Source organism: Microplitis demolitor, chromosome 10 (genome assembly GCF_026212275.2).
Source record: "Microplitis demolitor isolate Queensland-Clemson2020A chromosome 10, iyMicDemo2.1a, whole genome shotgun sequence".
Classification (NCBI taxonomy): domain Eukaryota; kingdom Metazoa; phylum Arthropoda; class Insecta; order Hymenoptera; family Braconidae; genus Microplitis; species Microplitis demolitor.
This window is the reverse complement of record NC_068554.1, coordinates 11,338,586-11,356,948: the sequence shown is the minus strand read 5'-3', so window position 1 is coordinate 11,356,948 and position 18,363 is coordinate 11,338,586. Positions and strand designations below refer to the sequence as shown.

Genomic DNA, 18,363 nt, shown 5'->3' with positions numbered 1-18,363 from the left:
ATATGCATGATCAAAAATTTAGCACACTATTTAAAACAGTTGTATGTATGTTGAATTCTATGATGGGAAGGAAAGGAAAATGTAGACTGAGATTTTTTTTCTGACTTCGAGAATACAAATCATTATGAATCTATTGTCATCTTTAACTGTCAATATGATGATGATATGATTTATCCATGTCAATGAAGCATGTTATTGATTTTTTAAATCAGTCAAGGCGCAAAATCGGCCTTACAAAAAAATTTGATTTTTTTTTTTAGTATCATCAATTTTGTTGTTTACACTTAAATAATATTAATACAAGAATAATTTTTTCATTAATCGTTTAAAGAAGCAATTTACATTCCTTCTTTTTCGTCATTATTAATACATCTATTAAAATTAACAATTTTGTTAATAAACTAGTTACATTATTTGACTTTTTTTTATGAATTTCAGATCATCTTGATTTTCTTTAAAGTATTTATCGATTGTTTCTTCATCTCTGATAAAAATAATGACAGAGATGTTCATTATGACGTACCAGGTACGATCGTATAAATTTGATAGTTATCCTATTGTGACCCCACTCCTAGACATAACCGTTCGAATCCAAAAGGTAACTTGTACTTTCCTTCCAACTTGTACTTTCATAGACTTCCAGTCGTGCGCGTTCATACTATCCATACAATACGCCATAAGAATCATTGACTTACAAAGGATATACATACATAAATCTATCAATAAATATTATTATTTTTTTATAATAATACGAGTAGATTGTTAAAAATGTTTTTTAAACATTAAAGAAAAAATACTGTCATTACAATTTTTACAAATTAATATTAGTTCATCCTGTTCATTTTGGTGATTACAGTATAATGTTTATTTATATTCTATGGTGAGTATATGTGAACATTTTATTTCATAGTACAACATATCTTATTACATACACAACTGTTTGAGTGTTTCATTATATACAAAAAAAGCTCTTTCGTAAGAGTTTATTATCCAATTTTACACAATTACTTATACATTTGTATTTAATAGAACGATTATTTTGTCCACACGTATTGAAAAATAATATAAAGTTGTTAGTTGTTTTATGTAAATTTAACATGTACAAAAACAAAAATGGAAAGAACAATATTTATCTAATTGCATTGATTCGAATCAATGTATATAAAATATTTTTGTTGGATTTGAAAGTACTTCATAACCCTTATTTCAAAAAACAATTTAAAACGATTAGAAAAAAAAAATTTTTAATATTTTGTAATGCTTTTGAATACTTTGAATACTTTTGAATCGCCTTTCTTATGGGCATTTAACATTGCTTATCGTTTTTAACCGCTTCTTTTCATAAGGGAAGAGTAGTTGTAGGTATTAGTATAAAATATAGGGAGGCGCTCGCTAAAAACGGGCTTATTTCTTTAACATCTCAAAGCATACCCGGGAAAAACAAATCATTTATGACCATATATGTAAATTGACAATATATGGCCAGATGTGACCATATGTAGTCATATCCCTGATTAGAAGAAATGATTTGGAATAATTCAAAACAATTTGAAATGATTCAAAACAATTTGAATCGACCAATATATAGATTAGACTGTTTTTTTTGCGACTATTTTTTTTGCTCCCATCCCGAAATTTTATTGAAAATATCCCAAAAAAAAATTTCCTGAGAGTTTGAGCCCTTAATATTAATATTAAGTATTTTCCCAAAGCAGGTGAAGATTTCCCATTTAAAATACACGTAAACTTGGGTTTTTATTTTTTAAACTTCTATAATTTCGCGGCATTTTATAATATCATCTCGCTCGAAGTTTGGATTTTCTCAGAATTAAATGCTCTACAAAATTACCCATTGTCGCGAAGTCGTAACTCATACGGGTGAGGTAGTATGGACCGCTAAACCGAATTTTTTCGTAGAATTCTTGTTTTTTTTCTCATTATCTCATAAACATCAAGGCCTATAGAAAAAATGTAAATGATAATTTTATAGAAAATTTAATTTCCTACAAAAAAGGTCCTTAGCACCAAATCAGTAAGATTGATATTTTCTGAGATATTAATTATTGAAGTTTACGTAACATTGATTTTCCACAAAATGTCGAAACAAATCTTAGAAAATATTGATTTTTTATTTGTCTAATATATCGGAAAATATCATTCCGAGTGATTAATCCTGAATTTAAACATGATCATGCCTGTTCATGTATAATCATGTCTGTTCATGTATGATCATGACTGAAGAGTTAAATACCATGGCCTGATCATGTCTGATGTCAGATATGATCATGCCAGTTCATGTATGATCATGCCTGCAGTGTTCAATACTTCAGGCCTGATCATGCATGGCCATGTCTGACTAAGCATGATCAGACATTGTCATATCTAAAACGTTGAATACTAGGCCTGATAATGCATGACCATGCCTGGCTATGTCTGGTCCAGCCTGATATAAGGGATTTAATTAAAAAAACTTAATTATATTTATATAGAGCTATCGTAGTTATAATATTATTATGTAACGGGGTAAAATTAATTGTTCGAATTTAAAATTTTGATTTTTCCACGGTCGATTAATTATCGTAAGTCAACCCCGAAAATGTGATCTGATTTATCGACTGTCAACGGGAGTTATAATTATATATAGCTAACGTGGGTATAATTATATATAGCTATATATCAATAATTAATAAATTAGATATAACATTTTTTTGACTAAAAATCTATCATGTCCCTGATTCAGAAATCTAATTTGGAATGATTCAATCCATGCTAGAGTGTATACCTATATATAGTCAATTTTGCTAAGTTTGGATTATTGGATCGTGTTTGAATTATTCCAAATTAGATTTCTGAATCAGGGGTATAAGATATAAAATTTTCTTGACAAGAATCTATCACGTATAAGATTTTTATTGCTTGAAGTTCATACGAAATCGACTTTTCAAGTCAATCTTTTAGGTCAACGGGTAGCGGGTTAAACTTTCAAGCGCGAGGTCCACGGTTCAAATCCTACACACGCCCGAATTTTTAACTTCTCGCTAATATACTTACGCTTTTTTCGTAAATCGAACCATTGAGGTGATATTGAAGTTCACAGTCTCCCAGATAGGAAAGTACGACGGGCCCAGGCTTGGCTCAGGCTTGGTTCAACTATGTTGAACTCTGGGCCAAGCTTGTAAGCCAGCCTTGTTCCAGCCTTGGTAGAAGTCTGGAATGATAACTGGGTGCCAAGCCTGGTTGCCAGCCCTGACCCATGCTTGCTTGCCAGACCTGGCCCAACCTTGGTTGTCAGACCTGACCCATGCTTGGTTGCCAGACTTGGCCCATGCATCGAAAAAACACATAAATTCAATTAAAAAAAAAATTTATTATTATTAAAGTACTAGAGTTTGTGATCATTAACGTTTAAACTATTTAAGTGAAGTAGATAACGTGAAAAAAAACTCGGTGAAAATTCTGCTGGGCTCTGGGCGCGAACTGCCGTCCTTCTGATTGCTGGGTTTGAACGCTGGCTACTGGACGAACCTACTAACGTTCAATTGAAACTTTTATATGTTCTACTTGTTCATTTTACTACAACCACTCGGTTTTATGAAATATAAAGAGCAATTTAATTTATATTTTCGATTAAGAAAGAAAAAAATAATTTCGTATTATTTATATTATAATTACATAATTTTTTAAAATAAAATTTATTAAATTTAATTGATTATTTATCAAGAACCCAGCTTAATTATCTTACTCTACCACCATAATTCCCAAGTTAGGGTGACTCTCGGCTTGGCCAAAGCTAGGTTATCTAGTGTTGGCCGATGTTAGGGTAACCATCCAACGGCCGAGGCTAGGTTATTCAATCTTGGCCCATGTTAGGGTGACTCTAGGGTTGGCCAAAGCTAGGGTATTCAGTCTTGGCCCAAGCCTGGGTAATCATTGGAATGGCCAATACTAATTAACCAGTTATGGCCCAGGCATGGGACAGTATAGGTTTGCCAAGACGGGCTTCCCAATAATGTCCCAGGCATGGCCCCGTCGTTCAACTCGGGGGCTTCCTGTATGGGTAGAAGTTATTCATAGCTGGGTCCTAGCTAGGGTCTACCGTGGAAACCCAGAGCTCGGTGAACTAGTTCTGGTTCAAGCTTGGGCCAATATTGAAGAGCTAGAGCAGGGTTACCCATGACTGGGTCTCGTTTGGGGCCAACAGCGGAAAGCCAGCGCTAGGTTGCCCACGACTGGGCCTTAGCTAGGGCTGACACTAGGAAGCCAGAGCTGGGCTTACTAGTTCTGGTATAATCTCGGGCCAAGGATGGAAAGCCAGCGCTAGGTTGCCCACGACTGGACCTAAGCTAGCGCCGACATTGGGAAGCCAGAGATAGGTTGCCCACGACTGGGCCTTAGCTAGGGCCGACACTAGGAAGCCAGAGATGGGCTTACTAGTTCTGGTTTAATCTCGGGCCAAGGATGGAAAGCCAGCGCTAGGTTGCCCACGACTGGACCTAAGCTAGGGCCGACATTGGGAAGCCAGAGCTAGGTTGCCCAGTCCTGGGCCTTAGCTAGGGTCGACACTGGGGAGCCAGAGCTGGGTTACCCAGTCCTGGTCCGTGCTTAGCCCCGTTGTCAGAGCTCGTAAGTTCCTACATGGGCTGACATATTCAAAAAATAATGCTTTCGTTTAAAATTCTATAACTCTTCAACAAAAGAATATACCTACGGATTATACACTGTTCTGTCGAAAATTCAACACTCTACAAAAAAGGTCTCTCATATTTTGTTAATAAACCTAACCGTTTAAAAAATATTTGCGCTCAAAATTTGAAAGATTTTTTTATATTATATATTATTTTTTATATCATTCGAGCGGAATTTTAAGTTATCTTGTGGAAGTTTTCTTTTAACTCAAGGCTTAAATATCTCTTAAATAGTCAGGCTTATTCCAAAGACATAGAGACTTTTTTTAAAGAGCAGTGAATTTCCGACATAAAAATGTTTAGTGCCTAAGTATACTTCCCATTGCTGAAGAGTTATGAAATTTTAAACGAAAAGCATTATTTTCAAAATATGTCAAGCTGTAAGCTTCAATATCACCTAAATGATCGGATTTATGAAAAAATTGTAAGAAACCTTATATGAAGAAGCATCAAATTTTCTACGAAAAAATTTATAGTGCTTAATTGTATGAATTTATAACGTAAATCGTTTTTATTTACGTGGCGGAGACGCGAATAAAACCCGGAACCCCTATGTGGTCACCCACGTGTAATAAAAATTGTAAATAATAATAAATATAACTCAAAATAATAAATAATTATAAGCAAAATAAAGGTGTGCCTGAACCAGCTCCTCAGGCTGGGTTAGTGCACGAGGGCGCCAGCCCGTTTTTACAAAACGGACAAAAATTATAAAATATCAGGGAAGAGATCATTGGATAAAATATTGAGAATGTATGCACCAAGCGGAAAGACAACCAAATAAATATAATTAATAAAATAATAAGGAATAAGTATTGCCGAAATATATCCAGGAAATAAGCAAATAAATATTGGCTGTCACTGAAATCCTTTTACTATATTATTTAATTCAAGTATATTTATAAATATAAATCCAATGACTATTACAATACCAAATGTCATTTACTATACATTAATTCATTATAATAAATTTCATCAAATTAAAATATGCTCATTATAGCCAAAATCAAGTTAATTAAATTATCCACTGAGGAATTCAAACTACAAATTACAAATTTTTACTCTTTGAACTCAATATAAAATTTATACAAATAAAAATACTAATCTTTTCTTTATTTTATATTATTTACTCTGGGGAGAGAAAGACACGGGTACTCAATATATATTTGGTAACACTGAGTTGCATACCATTAAATTATAAAATAAATTTTACCTAGAGAAATAATATTTTAAATACTATTGTAAGACAAGGAGCCGAATACGCTATCCATTTCTAATCTTTTAAAGAATTTATTTGCCCTGATTAAAAATACCCATTGAAAAGGATTGAAAATTTTTTCAATTCTTTTCAATCCATACGGAGGTTTTGGAAAGTATTGAATGAAATTGAAATTTTGATCATTTGAATACTTTGCAATTCTTAAAATGGAATTCAAAAATATTGAAAGGAATTCAATCTTTCATCGTTTCAATACCTTCCAATATGGAATTATTTTGGTATTGAGAAGGATTTAGAAAGATTCAAAAATGTCGATTCATTTGAATTCTTTTCAATCATACACTCGATCTGAAATATCGAACTATTTAGGTATTGAGAAGGATTCAGAAAGATTAGAAATTTCAATTCATTTTAATTCTTTTCAATCCTACACTCGAACCGAATTATCGAACTATTTTGGTATTGAGAAGAATTCAAAAAGATTCAAAAATGTCAATTCATTTGAATCTTTTTCAATCCCACACATGACTCGAAATGTGAAATTATTTTGTTATTGAAAAGTATTCAGAAAGATTGAAAATTTCAATTTATTTGAATCTTTTTCAACCCAAGTCTCAACCCGAAATATGGAACTATTTTGATATTGAGAAAGATTGAAAATATCAGTTCTGTTAAATCTTTTTCAATCCCTCGGAAATTTAGAAATTATTATATTATTTTTGGATTCAATATGATTGGAAAATATTAAATTTATGTCCAGATGAAAATCTTGGGGAATAGAAAGTATTCAAAAGGATTCAATTTTTATCTTTTTCAAAACTTTTCAATGAGTATTTTTAATCAGGGCGACGCATCTACGCACGTATGCACCAAACTATGGGACGTACGCCGAATATATTCAACTTATTATTACAATAATAACTCAGATTCAATTATTAATCAATTAAGTATCGCAATCAACTCTACTGAGGGACCAGCGATTGCCGATGTAACAAAATAAAAATACAATTGACTTACCGGCGTTGACAAGAATTTACTTCTGGAGCTTTTCAATCTTAAATAATATGCAAACTAAACTTTTCATTTAATATAACAAAATATTAATTGTCCAAATTAAATAAACTTTAACTATTTAATTATTTTACTGCGGCAACTGGGCCAGAACAATTTTACTTAATAATCACGGACAACAACACATCCTATCTTTACAATAGCCCGGTCCTCCCTGACTATTTTTCGCGTCAGTTTTCCGAGGGATGAGTATCACTCACGTGTTATCCCCTCTAATGACTTCGGAGCCGAAATTATTAATTAATATAAAATAATTTCCATCTATATTCATAAACATAATAATTATTAATCCTTGGAACAATAAAAAAATAATAATTTCAGTGCACCACGTGGCGGGAGAGAGATATTGATTTTTATCCCCACTATATCGACTTACCTAAACTTTGCAAAGTTTTATCAGTATGCATTATAAATATCTGTACAGAATGATCCTAAATTCGGTTGATAAGCTAATGGATGTATAAGCGTATATCGATCTGAAGTTATGGATGAATAAAAAAAAAAGTACTAAAAAATTATACCATTACTGATTAATCTATTGAATCTTATCATTTGAAACGATTATCCATGTTCATGGATAGTTCAAATTCCAATGAATCGTATTATTCATCTTATGTATTGGCAATTATTTGTTTTTAATAATCAATCTTTTTAAGGAATTTTTAGAATATGGATCTAATAACGTTTGTTTGTTTATATATTCCGATTACTTTAAATTGAGACATACCTAAATTTCTTTGACTTTCAATGATAACAAATCATTTATATTTTACTTCCCTCAGAAAAAATAATGATTCTTAATAATTATGGAAGTTATATATGTCAGAACGACTTTCAAGCATCGAATTTTTATCAGTTTGCAACGTTTTGAAATCCTAGCCAGCCATTCTGAACTTTTCAAAAGTAATGCTCTCGTATGTGCGAGTGTGTGTGTGTGTGCTGCAGTCAAAAGTTACAAACGACAACAGAACTCAAAAATCGCTATTTCCCTAGTAGAAATAATCGAGGACCGCCTAGATTACAAACTAGGCCCTCGTTAGCGATATCGAGGCAAAACGAGAAATCGCGCCACCTACAACTCATGCGTAAATATTGCTTGAACCAATATCCGTGAACGCTAGTATGTGTGTATTTTATTGTATACAGTAAATAACCTATTAGAAGAATACAAATTATGTTTATAAATATTATGAGCGGTTGAAAAAATAATAAAGTGTAAATTAATTGTGTAATGATGTTGTTAATATCTCAGTGTATAAATAAATAATTAATTTTAATTAATAATGGATGCAATTAAAAGACTTGATACAATAACCAAACTCCGACTTGGGGCAATAAAATCCAATATTGCAGATTGCCATTTAGATGATTTGTTAAAAATATTACAATGTAGTGTACTTCCAGAAAAATACGTAATTTTAGATCATTAAATATTAATGATAGTTAATTAATGATATTAATGATGTGAAGAAATAATAATTTTAATGTTACCATAATTAATAAATGTTAAAATATTCAAATTTTAAAATATTAAAAAAATAAATAAATTATATTGTATTGTTTTTTAAAATATTCATTTCATAAAAGAGTTTGAATAAAAGAATGTTAAATAAAAAAGTTTTTAAATTATTCAGATTATTGATAATTATTAGATTTAAAATTAATAATTTAATTGTTACAAATTATTTCTATTTCAATTTTTTTAATAATAATTTATAATAGTTTATTTATATTTAATCAATATATAACCTATAATTGGAAATCATGGGATTTATGGTATCGCTATTTTTTATTTGATTTCTAGGCAAACTAGCCAGGCGCTAGCCAGTGCCTCGATATTATACTGGCTAGTGCCTGGCTAGAATCTAGTAAAACTAGCTAGGCGCTAGCCAGCGCCTCGAATTTATTTCTACTAGGGATCCTCAATTTTTTCGAAATAGTTCAGAATGTAGATTTTCTTTCGGTCTGAAAATCATTGCGAGTTATTGTTTCCAAAGTCTTTTTCGATCTCTGTCAGAATCAACCTAAGTGATGAATTCCTTTCCAATCTATCGTTAATGAAAAATGAACGATGTGCATGTTTTTTCCGCATATTTCATGATCTATTAGTCACAATGAAATAAACAAATTGAATAATCTTTATAAATTTATTTAGTAATTGTTTGGGTCTGATCTGTAATATAAATTTTTTCATTGAAATCTATTAAAAAACTTGTAAGATCGACGATTTCAAAAATCCGGTTAGAAAGAATGTTTTAGAGCTCGAGGAGCCCAAAAATATTCGAATAATTATGAGTAGGAACTTGATGAGTTTGGAATTAGCGAGAAGTTTTAAGGCTGGTCTGCAGAGTCAACCATTTTCCAGATCGTTAATACGTATTCTATATTTTTTATTGTTCATAAAAACTTGTTTTTTTTTTTTACCCATTTAGACATAATAGTAAGCCACCAAAATATTTTTTATCCAGCCTTTATACATTTCACTGAGACACTAAAATGTTAGAATAATATACTTTTATGATCTAGGCTATTTTATTTCTTTGAGCAATAAACTAATTAAATATGAACCATCAAAAATTTTTTTGGTCACGTTAATATTTAAAAAATTTGCTCCGCATGCATTAGAAAAATCTATTCTGAATAGTGTAAAATGTGAATCTGTAGCTGTAAAGTTATTCCTGAAATAAGTTACACTAAAATATTGTAATACTATATTTTTTTAATCTATGCTGTATCCTTTCTAGTAGCCATAAACTAATTCAATTCAAATCGAAAACAACTTTATCCGGCATGTTAATGTTTGCAAAATTTTTTCCGCTTCTGTTATGAATATTTGGAGAGAATAATAAGAAAATTAGATCTATAAGCTATTAGCGGAATAAATGAAAAATGTATCCAACCAAGCTTACCAATGAAAAATTAAACAAATCGTTAAAAAATTAATTAAGTACTTATCAATCTATGAACTATTATCTTCCGTTTACAAATATTTATATTTTAATTAATAACATATTTCTTAATTTTAATCAGTGATTTTTTTTTTCTGTAACAATTTTCCTGCCTATGGCTTGTTTCGAATATAGATCTAATAAAAAAATTTCAGTATTTTTAAATATAATTTACGTCATTGATTGTACTACGAGATATCTATTTAATGGAAACTACTTTCTCATCAACCTATTAAGTGTACATCTTTATTATATTTTTGAGATAGATTTAGAATTGATTAATTGATGTAAAATTTAATTAATTATTATCATATGAACGAAGTAATATTTATTATGATAAGTAAAAAGAAGTTGCCGTTATAACAAATGACATGCGTTGAGCTAAATATTAAATTAGGTTTTACAAAGATTTCTTAACTCGAGAAATCTTTACTTCACCTAAGATATCGCGTCGCAATATATTCTCTTGAGTCAAAAAAATCACTTCTTCAAGGCGCCCGCTTTTAACTATACTTATACATATTGGTATACTTTTCCAAATAAATAGCGTTTAATATTTTAGCCATAATTTACAAACACAATTTATGTCTAAAATCCAAAACTCGTGATGAATTCTTAATGATATTGTTCACCTTATTACAGCACAAAATTCTATGCGTATTTAAAAAATTTTTGCTCAACACATATCATTTGTAACAACAACTTCACTTTACTTACCACAACAAATGTCACTTCGTTGCGTTAACCAAGATAGTTTTGCTATCATAACAAATAGCTGCGTAATCTTGATTTTTGTTATTATAGCAAGTTCTTTTTTCAGTGAGCTGTCGGCACCAGTTACATGAGCTAAAAGTTGTTGACAAGTTTCTCGGAATGTTGCCGTCAACTTATGAAAATGCCAACTTTTGTGGCCAACTTGGTTACAGGTTGCGGCAGTAGATTGTCGACAAGTTGCGGCCAACTTGGCCATCAGGGATGCAGCTGTCTTTTTCGGAATGGGTGAAGTTCCAGTGATTCGATAAAATTCCCATTTTACCGATCACTAGATCTTCAGTCCGCGCCTAGCGCACAGAGACCTCCGATCAAGCTCAATGCATGGCTAAGCGGTCACCCAGCCAAGTAGCAACCGTGCTCGGTGCTGCTTAACTTTAGTGATCGCCCGAGCCACACAAGAACCGATCAGCTGCCTCTGCCTATCTTACATTTTTTTATTTTTAATCAATCATTTTAGAAATATTTTGATGGCATAGATAGTTATTTCCTTTTCAAGATCACATGAAGATAGCATCTAAATAATATACAACTCATTTTCGGAATATAGTCTGTAGCTGTACTAGTATGTCCTATTTGTCGGTACCATGATACTAAACTGCAGTTTAGTCATCATTGTTTAGTCATCATGATATTAATGTTGTCAGATTTACTTTTCTAATAAAATATAGAATTTCTAACATTTTCATAAACATGCCTTTTTTTATACTTTGAACCTCATTTCCCTGATTAAAAACTCCGATTGAAACTGATTGAAAACGTCCTATCAGATTTAATCGGAAATTTCTGATTGACATTCAATCAGTTTCAATCGGAAACTTCCGAATGATTCTGATTGAAAGTTAATTAGAAATTTCCGATTGACTTTTAATCAGTTTCAATTGGATTCAATCGGAAACTTCCGAATGATTCTGATTGAAAGTTAATCAGAAATTTCCGATTGACTTTTAATCAGTTTCAATTGGATTCAATCGGAAACTTCCGAATGATTCCGATTGAAAGTTAATCAGAAATTTCCGATTGACTTTTAATCAGTTTTAATCGGAATCATTCAGAAGTTTCCGGTGGAATCCGATTGAAACTGATAAAAAGTCAATCGGAAATTTCTGATTGACTTTCAATCAGTTTCAATCGGATTTAATCAGATATTTCCGGAGGGTTTCGATTGTAAATTAATAAGAAATTACCGATTCTCGGGAAAAAATAATTTCACATATTATTAAATGGTATAAAATAAAAAATCAAATATATTAAAATCTACGTTGAATCTATATTAACAATTAGATTTCATGTCATGAAGTAATATAGGATATACTATATTACCACAAAAAATGGCACTTCTCACTCTGTCAAAGAACAGAGTAGTGCTCGTGTCAGAATTGCTTCTAAGTCTGGAATATAATACGTGTGAACTACGTTTCTTACTAGGGACACTTCACAAGTGGTAGGCGCTATCTAGTGGCGAGCACCGAACTACTCCCACTGCTATTGCCTAGGACTGGTGAATTTCCTCGCCTCTACATATATCTTTTCTCCTAAGAAATTTTTCTCTTGGTTCAAGCAACTTTTTTTTCTATAAGTTGGAGCATACGAAAATCCTTGCGTTAAACACACCCATGAAAAAAATTTATTTAAAAAATATAAGTTAAAATACAAAAAATATATTTTAGAATTTATAAAAAATCAATCAGAAAACTATTTTTTTAAGAGCTTGACATTGAAATGAAAATAACTAGAAAAAAAAGCGAAATTTTGAAAAACTTTATTTATAATAATTTTTGAGAAATGAAATTACCTTCAAAAAAATTTCTATGAGATTTTCTCATAAAACTGATAGTTTCGCCGGAAAAGTAAGAAGATCTCAAAATTTTCTGTAAATTTGACTTTAAGCTCAAATAACTTTTGAACAGTTAGATTTATCAAAAAATGATGAGACTTTTGTTGTAAAGCATTCAATATCCTACAACAATATCTATCGTGCATAATAATTCGTTGATTGGCTTGTAAGTTAGAAAATTCTAAAAAATAAAAAGTTTCTTTCCCGTGTTATTTAAATAGAAAATAGAAAAATTGATTGACGCAAACCGTAGTGTTATTATTAAGAGCTTGGATTGGTACCGAAATTTTTATTTTTAGGTAGACTTTCAATTCTTGGATACCAAAAAAAAAAATTTTTTTTTTTTAACCAACTTAATATATATATAATTTTTTATTGATGTTTCCTTTTATTTTCTTAATAGTTTTAAACTCAATCAATACAGTTTTTTAAAAAAAATTTCTATATAATCCTGAGAAATGCTTGTTTTAACTTTTTATAAAATTGATTAAATTGGAAAGACAGATAAAATTCTATACTCTGATAGTTTAAAAATTGCTGAATTAATGATAAATGAAATTCATATCTGCCCAAATTTTAATAATTATCAATACTATCTGAATTGTTATTTTCCGATTGAATCCGATTGAAACTGATTGAAAATTTTCTGTCGAATTTAATCAGAAAATATTCGATAAATGAACTATTATTTTCTGATTGAAACTGATTAAAACTAATTGAAAATTTTCTGTTGGATTTAATCGGATTAAATCGGAAAATAATCGATAAATGAATTATTATTTTCTAATTGAATCCGCTTCGTTTGAAACGAAATTTTTTTTTTCTAGCCGACACAAGAAAATTTTGTTGTTTATATTGAGAAAAAAATTCCCTGAAAATTTCAGCTCTTAAATTTAATTTCAAGTACTTTTTCTCGAGTATGAAATTTTTTCATTTAAAAAGTATGTTAATTGAATAACATTTTTTTAAAATTGCTCTAACTTAGCCAGATTTTAAGCTATCGTTTTGAAACCAGTTTTAATTTACAGAGAATTTGTTGAATTTGAAAGTCTATAAAACAAATTGCTCTAACTCGATCTATGTCGATTCTATCTGCTCCGAAAGTCTATTTTTCACTTGTTTCATATAATTTTGTTAATAGTGAAAAAAAAGCGGCTCATCGTACAAAAAAGATGCATAGCACCCATCTTTTAGAAAATTTCGTCCTCTACAGAATTGTTTATTATATTTCCCTGCTAAAAAAATCCGAGGGATTCTTATAACTGTATGTATAAGGCCCTATACTTAACCATGTAGCACTTCTCATAGAACTCATTCATTCTCATAAAATCTCTATGGAAATGTATGAGAATCTATGAGATTTTCTAAACAGGGTGATATTGCTAAAGTGCACTGTTTATAAGATGCAATCAGTAGAACATTCTACAGTAAAAAAGATTTATACTATATTAAGCTTACAATTTTTATACTGTCTAATGTTAAACTACTCGTATCTCATAGATAATACGCACACCCCTATTAAAAATAAACGAGGGCCGCCTCGTTTGTCATCTACCGTTAGCATTGATTTTAGCGACGCTAGCGAGACGCTAGCCAGTGCCTCGTTTCATTTTTACTAAGGACTTTAGCTATATATCTAGCTCATCGGGAAGATAGTTTAAAATCAATTAGAACATCCTACACGGAGAAATAAAAAATTGATCAATCGGGATAAAATCGAGAAATAAATTATTATTTTCCGATTGAATCTGATTGAATTTTTTTCAATCAGTTTTAATCGGTTTCAATCGGAAAATAATTTAAAAAAAATTATTATTTTCCGATTGAATCTGATTGAAATTCAATCGGAGGCCTCAAACGCTCCCGAACATTTCTGATTGAAAATTCATTTCCGATTGAAACTGATAGAATTCTGATTGAGTTTCAATCAGATTCAATCGGATTCAATCGGAGTTTTTAATCAGGGTTTATTGGTTTTATTTTTTAGGACAAAAAAATTTCTGAAATTTTAATTTTCTTGATAAAAAAAATTTTTTTTTTTACTCAAAATTAATTAATAGAATCGATTTTTGAGACTGATTAATTGATTCTGAGAATCGAAGTTTATAAAAAAAAAGTCGGAATCGAGAATCAATTCTTCATCTTAAGTTTCCATCCCTAAGTAAAATATTTAAAAATAATATTACTATGATGCCCTCAATGCTAAAAATGTATGAAAAAATAATTCTTGACGAATTAAATCCAAAGCAAATAAAAATATTGATGTTTTCTTGTTGGCCAATGTAGGTAGACTCAGGGGTTGTTCACCCCCCAAACTTAATTTTCCGGGAAACCCCAAAAAGACGTACCGTATACTTTTTTTCCTCTTGCGATTGCTGTTAGTTTCGTTAAAATCTATTGGATAGAGTGTTTTGGATAAAAGTTTTGTAAATTTCATACGTTATAACTTTTGTTCTATTTATTTTTTATCATAATACCAGTGATACTTTTCATCATTTTTCGGCCCAAAAATGATGCCATTGGTCCCATTTGATTATTCAAACTGCAAGCATGCAAAACTTGCAAAACACCCCTTTGAAGCCTAAACTTTGACGGGTGATTTCATCCCCTAGATGTTTTTCCGCCAATAAAAAAATGCATGTCTCTTAGATTTCGACGAAGAATAACATATCTCAGTTACCCTGAATAAACAAAACGATTTGTGACGATTAAAACTGTTTTAATCGTTTTAAATCGTCATAAATCGTCAATTGATGATTAAAAACGATTGAATTTTTCGAATGAAAATTAAAGACGATTCATGACGATTTGAAATTTTAATCGGCATTAATCGTTTTTAATCGTAAAATAATAAATCGTCTTTTGATGATTTGGGACGATTAAATCTGAAAATCCTTACGATTATCACGATTAAAGACAATTAATGATGATTTAATTTTTAATCGTCACAAATCGTTTTGTTTAATCAGGGTATATCAAAGTTGGAGGTGGACACCTGGGAATGTTTCCTTGTGAGAAAAAAACATATGGAATATTACTTAAAAATATGAGTTAAAATTACTAAATTCATATTGTAAACTTACGACGCTATTGAAATCGTATAATTTTTACTATCTTGAAAGTTAAATTTTTATTTATATTTAGTAATTTTTATTATTTGAGTATGCCAATAAATATAAGCTGCAGTAGTGAACTTGAATATATGTTTAGTGAAATCGACTATCCAATATAGACAATTTTACTATCTACTTTAGCGAATTTTACTATATTAGAATCAGCGTCTGTCTAGTAAGCCTTAAAAAAACCTTCTTTCCTAGTATTTCTACTAACTGAAATAAATAGAATCATTCTTCTCTATTAAAATAAAAATTTATTAAAAACCTTATGAATCATCCACAGATCCCTGACGGTTTTAAATCAGCCTGGAATCAGCCTGGAAACACCCTGGGAGTGGAAACACGGTGGAATCACGGTGGATCCAGGGTGGTTACAGGGTGGGTTTGTGCCATTTTATCACCGTGTATACACGGTGGTTACATGGTGTTTCCACGATGGTAACACGGTGTACCCACCCTGGTTCCACGGTGTATTCACCGAGATTCCACAGTGTATCCACGGTGATTACGCGGTGTACGTGGAATCACGGTGGGTACACCGTGTAATCATCGTGGAATCACGGTGAATACACCGTGTAATCACCGTGGAATCACGGTGATAAAATGACAAAAAACCCACCGTGTAACCGCCGTGGATCCACCGTGATTCCATCGTGTTTCCGGGGTGTTTCCAGGGTGAATCAAAACCGCGAGGGATATATTTTGCTAATTATAAAAATTCCATAATTTAATTTTATTACAATAACTTCAGGTGGCTAATTCCCTTATTAAGCGATGTGCGAGGCATAATGCTACCATCGAAAATGATACAACATTTAAGTAGACATGTTAATGACGCTATGAGAAAATATGATCAAAAAGAATTGGCCATACTCAATAACGGAACTCAATTAACTAAAGGATCCTCTCCCTGGTTTCTAAGTTTGTCTCATGAAATTTCTGACGCCGCAAAAAATCTTTCGAAGCAAGCACTGAGGAGAGAAACAATGGCAATTATGTTGGTTCAAGCATTTCGAATGTCTCCAAAAGATGCAGTTACATTATTACCAACAATGACAGTAGGATCTAATATCTGCAGTGACATTAATGCTTTTAGAAATATTATTATAGAATGTAAAAATACCAACCTCAGATATAGAACTTATTCCGGTAGATGTAATAATTTATTACATCCATCTTGGGGAGCAGCTTTAGAAAGTTATACGCGAATCTTACCACCAGAATATCAAGATGGTGTGTCATTACCACGATTATACGAACCAAGTGCACGCGAGGTATCAATTAATGTTTTTCCTAATGGTATTGACATTAAACATCCATATTTGATGGTGATAACTACACTATTTGGTCAATTTATTGCCAATGACTTGGCTCATACACCTAAAATGGTATTACCAGACGGTAATAAATTTAAATGCTGCAATGTAGATTATGACAATTTCCATCCCGAGTGTTTTCCTATTAAAACGGAAAATTATTCAGGTTGTATGGAATATACACGATCTGCACCACATCCTGGCAATACATATCAGGTATGGTATTACTTAATGTAAAAAGTATAATATTGATAATGGTACAATGCCGTAACAAATAATGAAAAATTTATTTAGAATGTCATACTTTAATACATTTCATAGTCATTTCCAGAATTATTTCAAATATTAAAGAAAACGAAAATTAAAATTTTATTAATTTTAGGGTTGCAAATTAGGATCAAGACAACAAATAAATCAAGCATCATCATTTTTAGACTTATCTACAATATATGGAAATTCTGAATACGTTACACACAGTTTACGTGCCAACAGAAGTGGTCTTCTTAATACTCAAAAAAAAAATTTACCGATACCATTAAAAAATATGGATGATTGTCGAAATGATGAAAAAGCTCTACCATGTTTTTCCAGTGGAGATTTACGAATTAATGAGAATCCTGGTATTACTTTAATGTATGTTCTATTTTTACGTGAACACAATAGAATCGCCGAACGATTGAGTGTATTGAACCCACACTGGAATGATGAAACGCTGTTTCAAGAATCACGGAGAATTGTTATTGCTGAGATGCAGCATATTACCTACAACGAATTTCTGCCAGTTATCATTGGTGAAAGTAATCTTCATAGGTACATGTATATGTATATATATATATAAGAGAAAGCAGGGCAATATGCGGACGCTGAAAAAATGATGCACTTTTACGAACGTTATCAGATTTAATCTTTGACTTTTCATTTAGATTTTAGAAGAGTAGAGGAAATTTTTCATTCCCATTAAAAAAAAGTAAAAAAAAATAAATTCGTGTACAATAATGCACTCCTAAAAAAATTTTTGAAAATTGTTTTTTTCTATTTTCAATACAACTTATTGAAAAATTTGATATCCTCATAGATGATATCCAAAAATATCATTTCTGATGCAATTAGAAGAAATTGATCCGAACGCGAAAAGGTTGATTGAGTCGTCCTACTTTTCTCCGTGATGTGTCCCTCGCGGTTTTGAATCACCCTGGAAACACGGTGGAATCACGGTGGATCCACGGCGGTTACACGGTGGGTTTTTTTATCATGTTATCACCATGATTCCACGGTGGTTACATGGTGTACCCACCGTGATTCCGCGGTGTATCCACGGTGATTACGTGGTGTACGTGGAATCACGGTGGATATACCGTGTAACCATCGTGGAATCACGGTGATAACATGATGAAAATCCC

At 31.3% G+C, this 18,363-nt stretch overlaps 1 protein-coding gene across 1 annotated transcript in view; it reads left to right on the top strand.

Annotated features, from left to right (window-relative positions):
* Nucleotides 1-18,363, top strand: part of LOC103579133 (peroxidase-like) — a 67,017-nt gene that overhangs the window by 30,159 nt on the left and 18,495 nt on the right. Inside the window, exons 2-3 of the mRNA XM_053742603.1 lie at nt 16,399-17,179; nt 17,346-17,773. Of these exons, the coding sequence (XP_053598578.1) occupies nt 16,399-17,179; nt 17,346-17,773 (1,209 nt within the window). The remainder of the gene's footprint in view (nt 1-16,398; nt 17,180-17,345; nt 17,774-18,363) is intronic.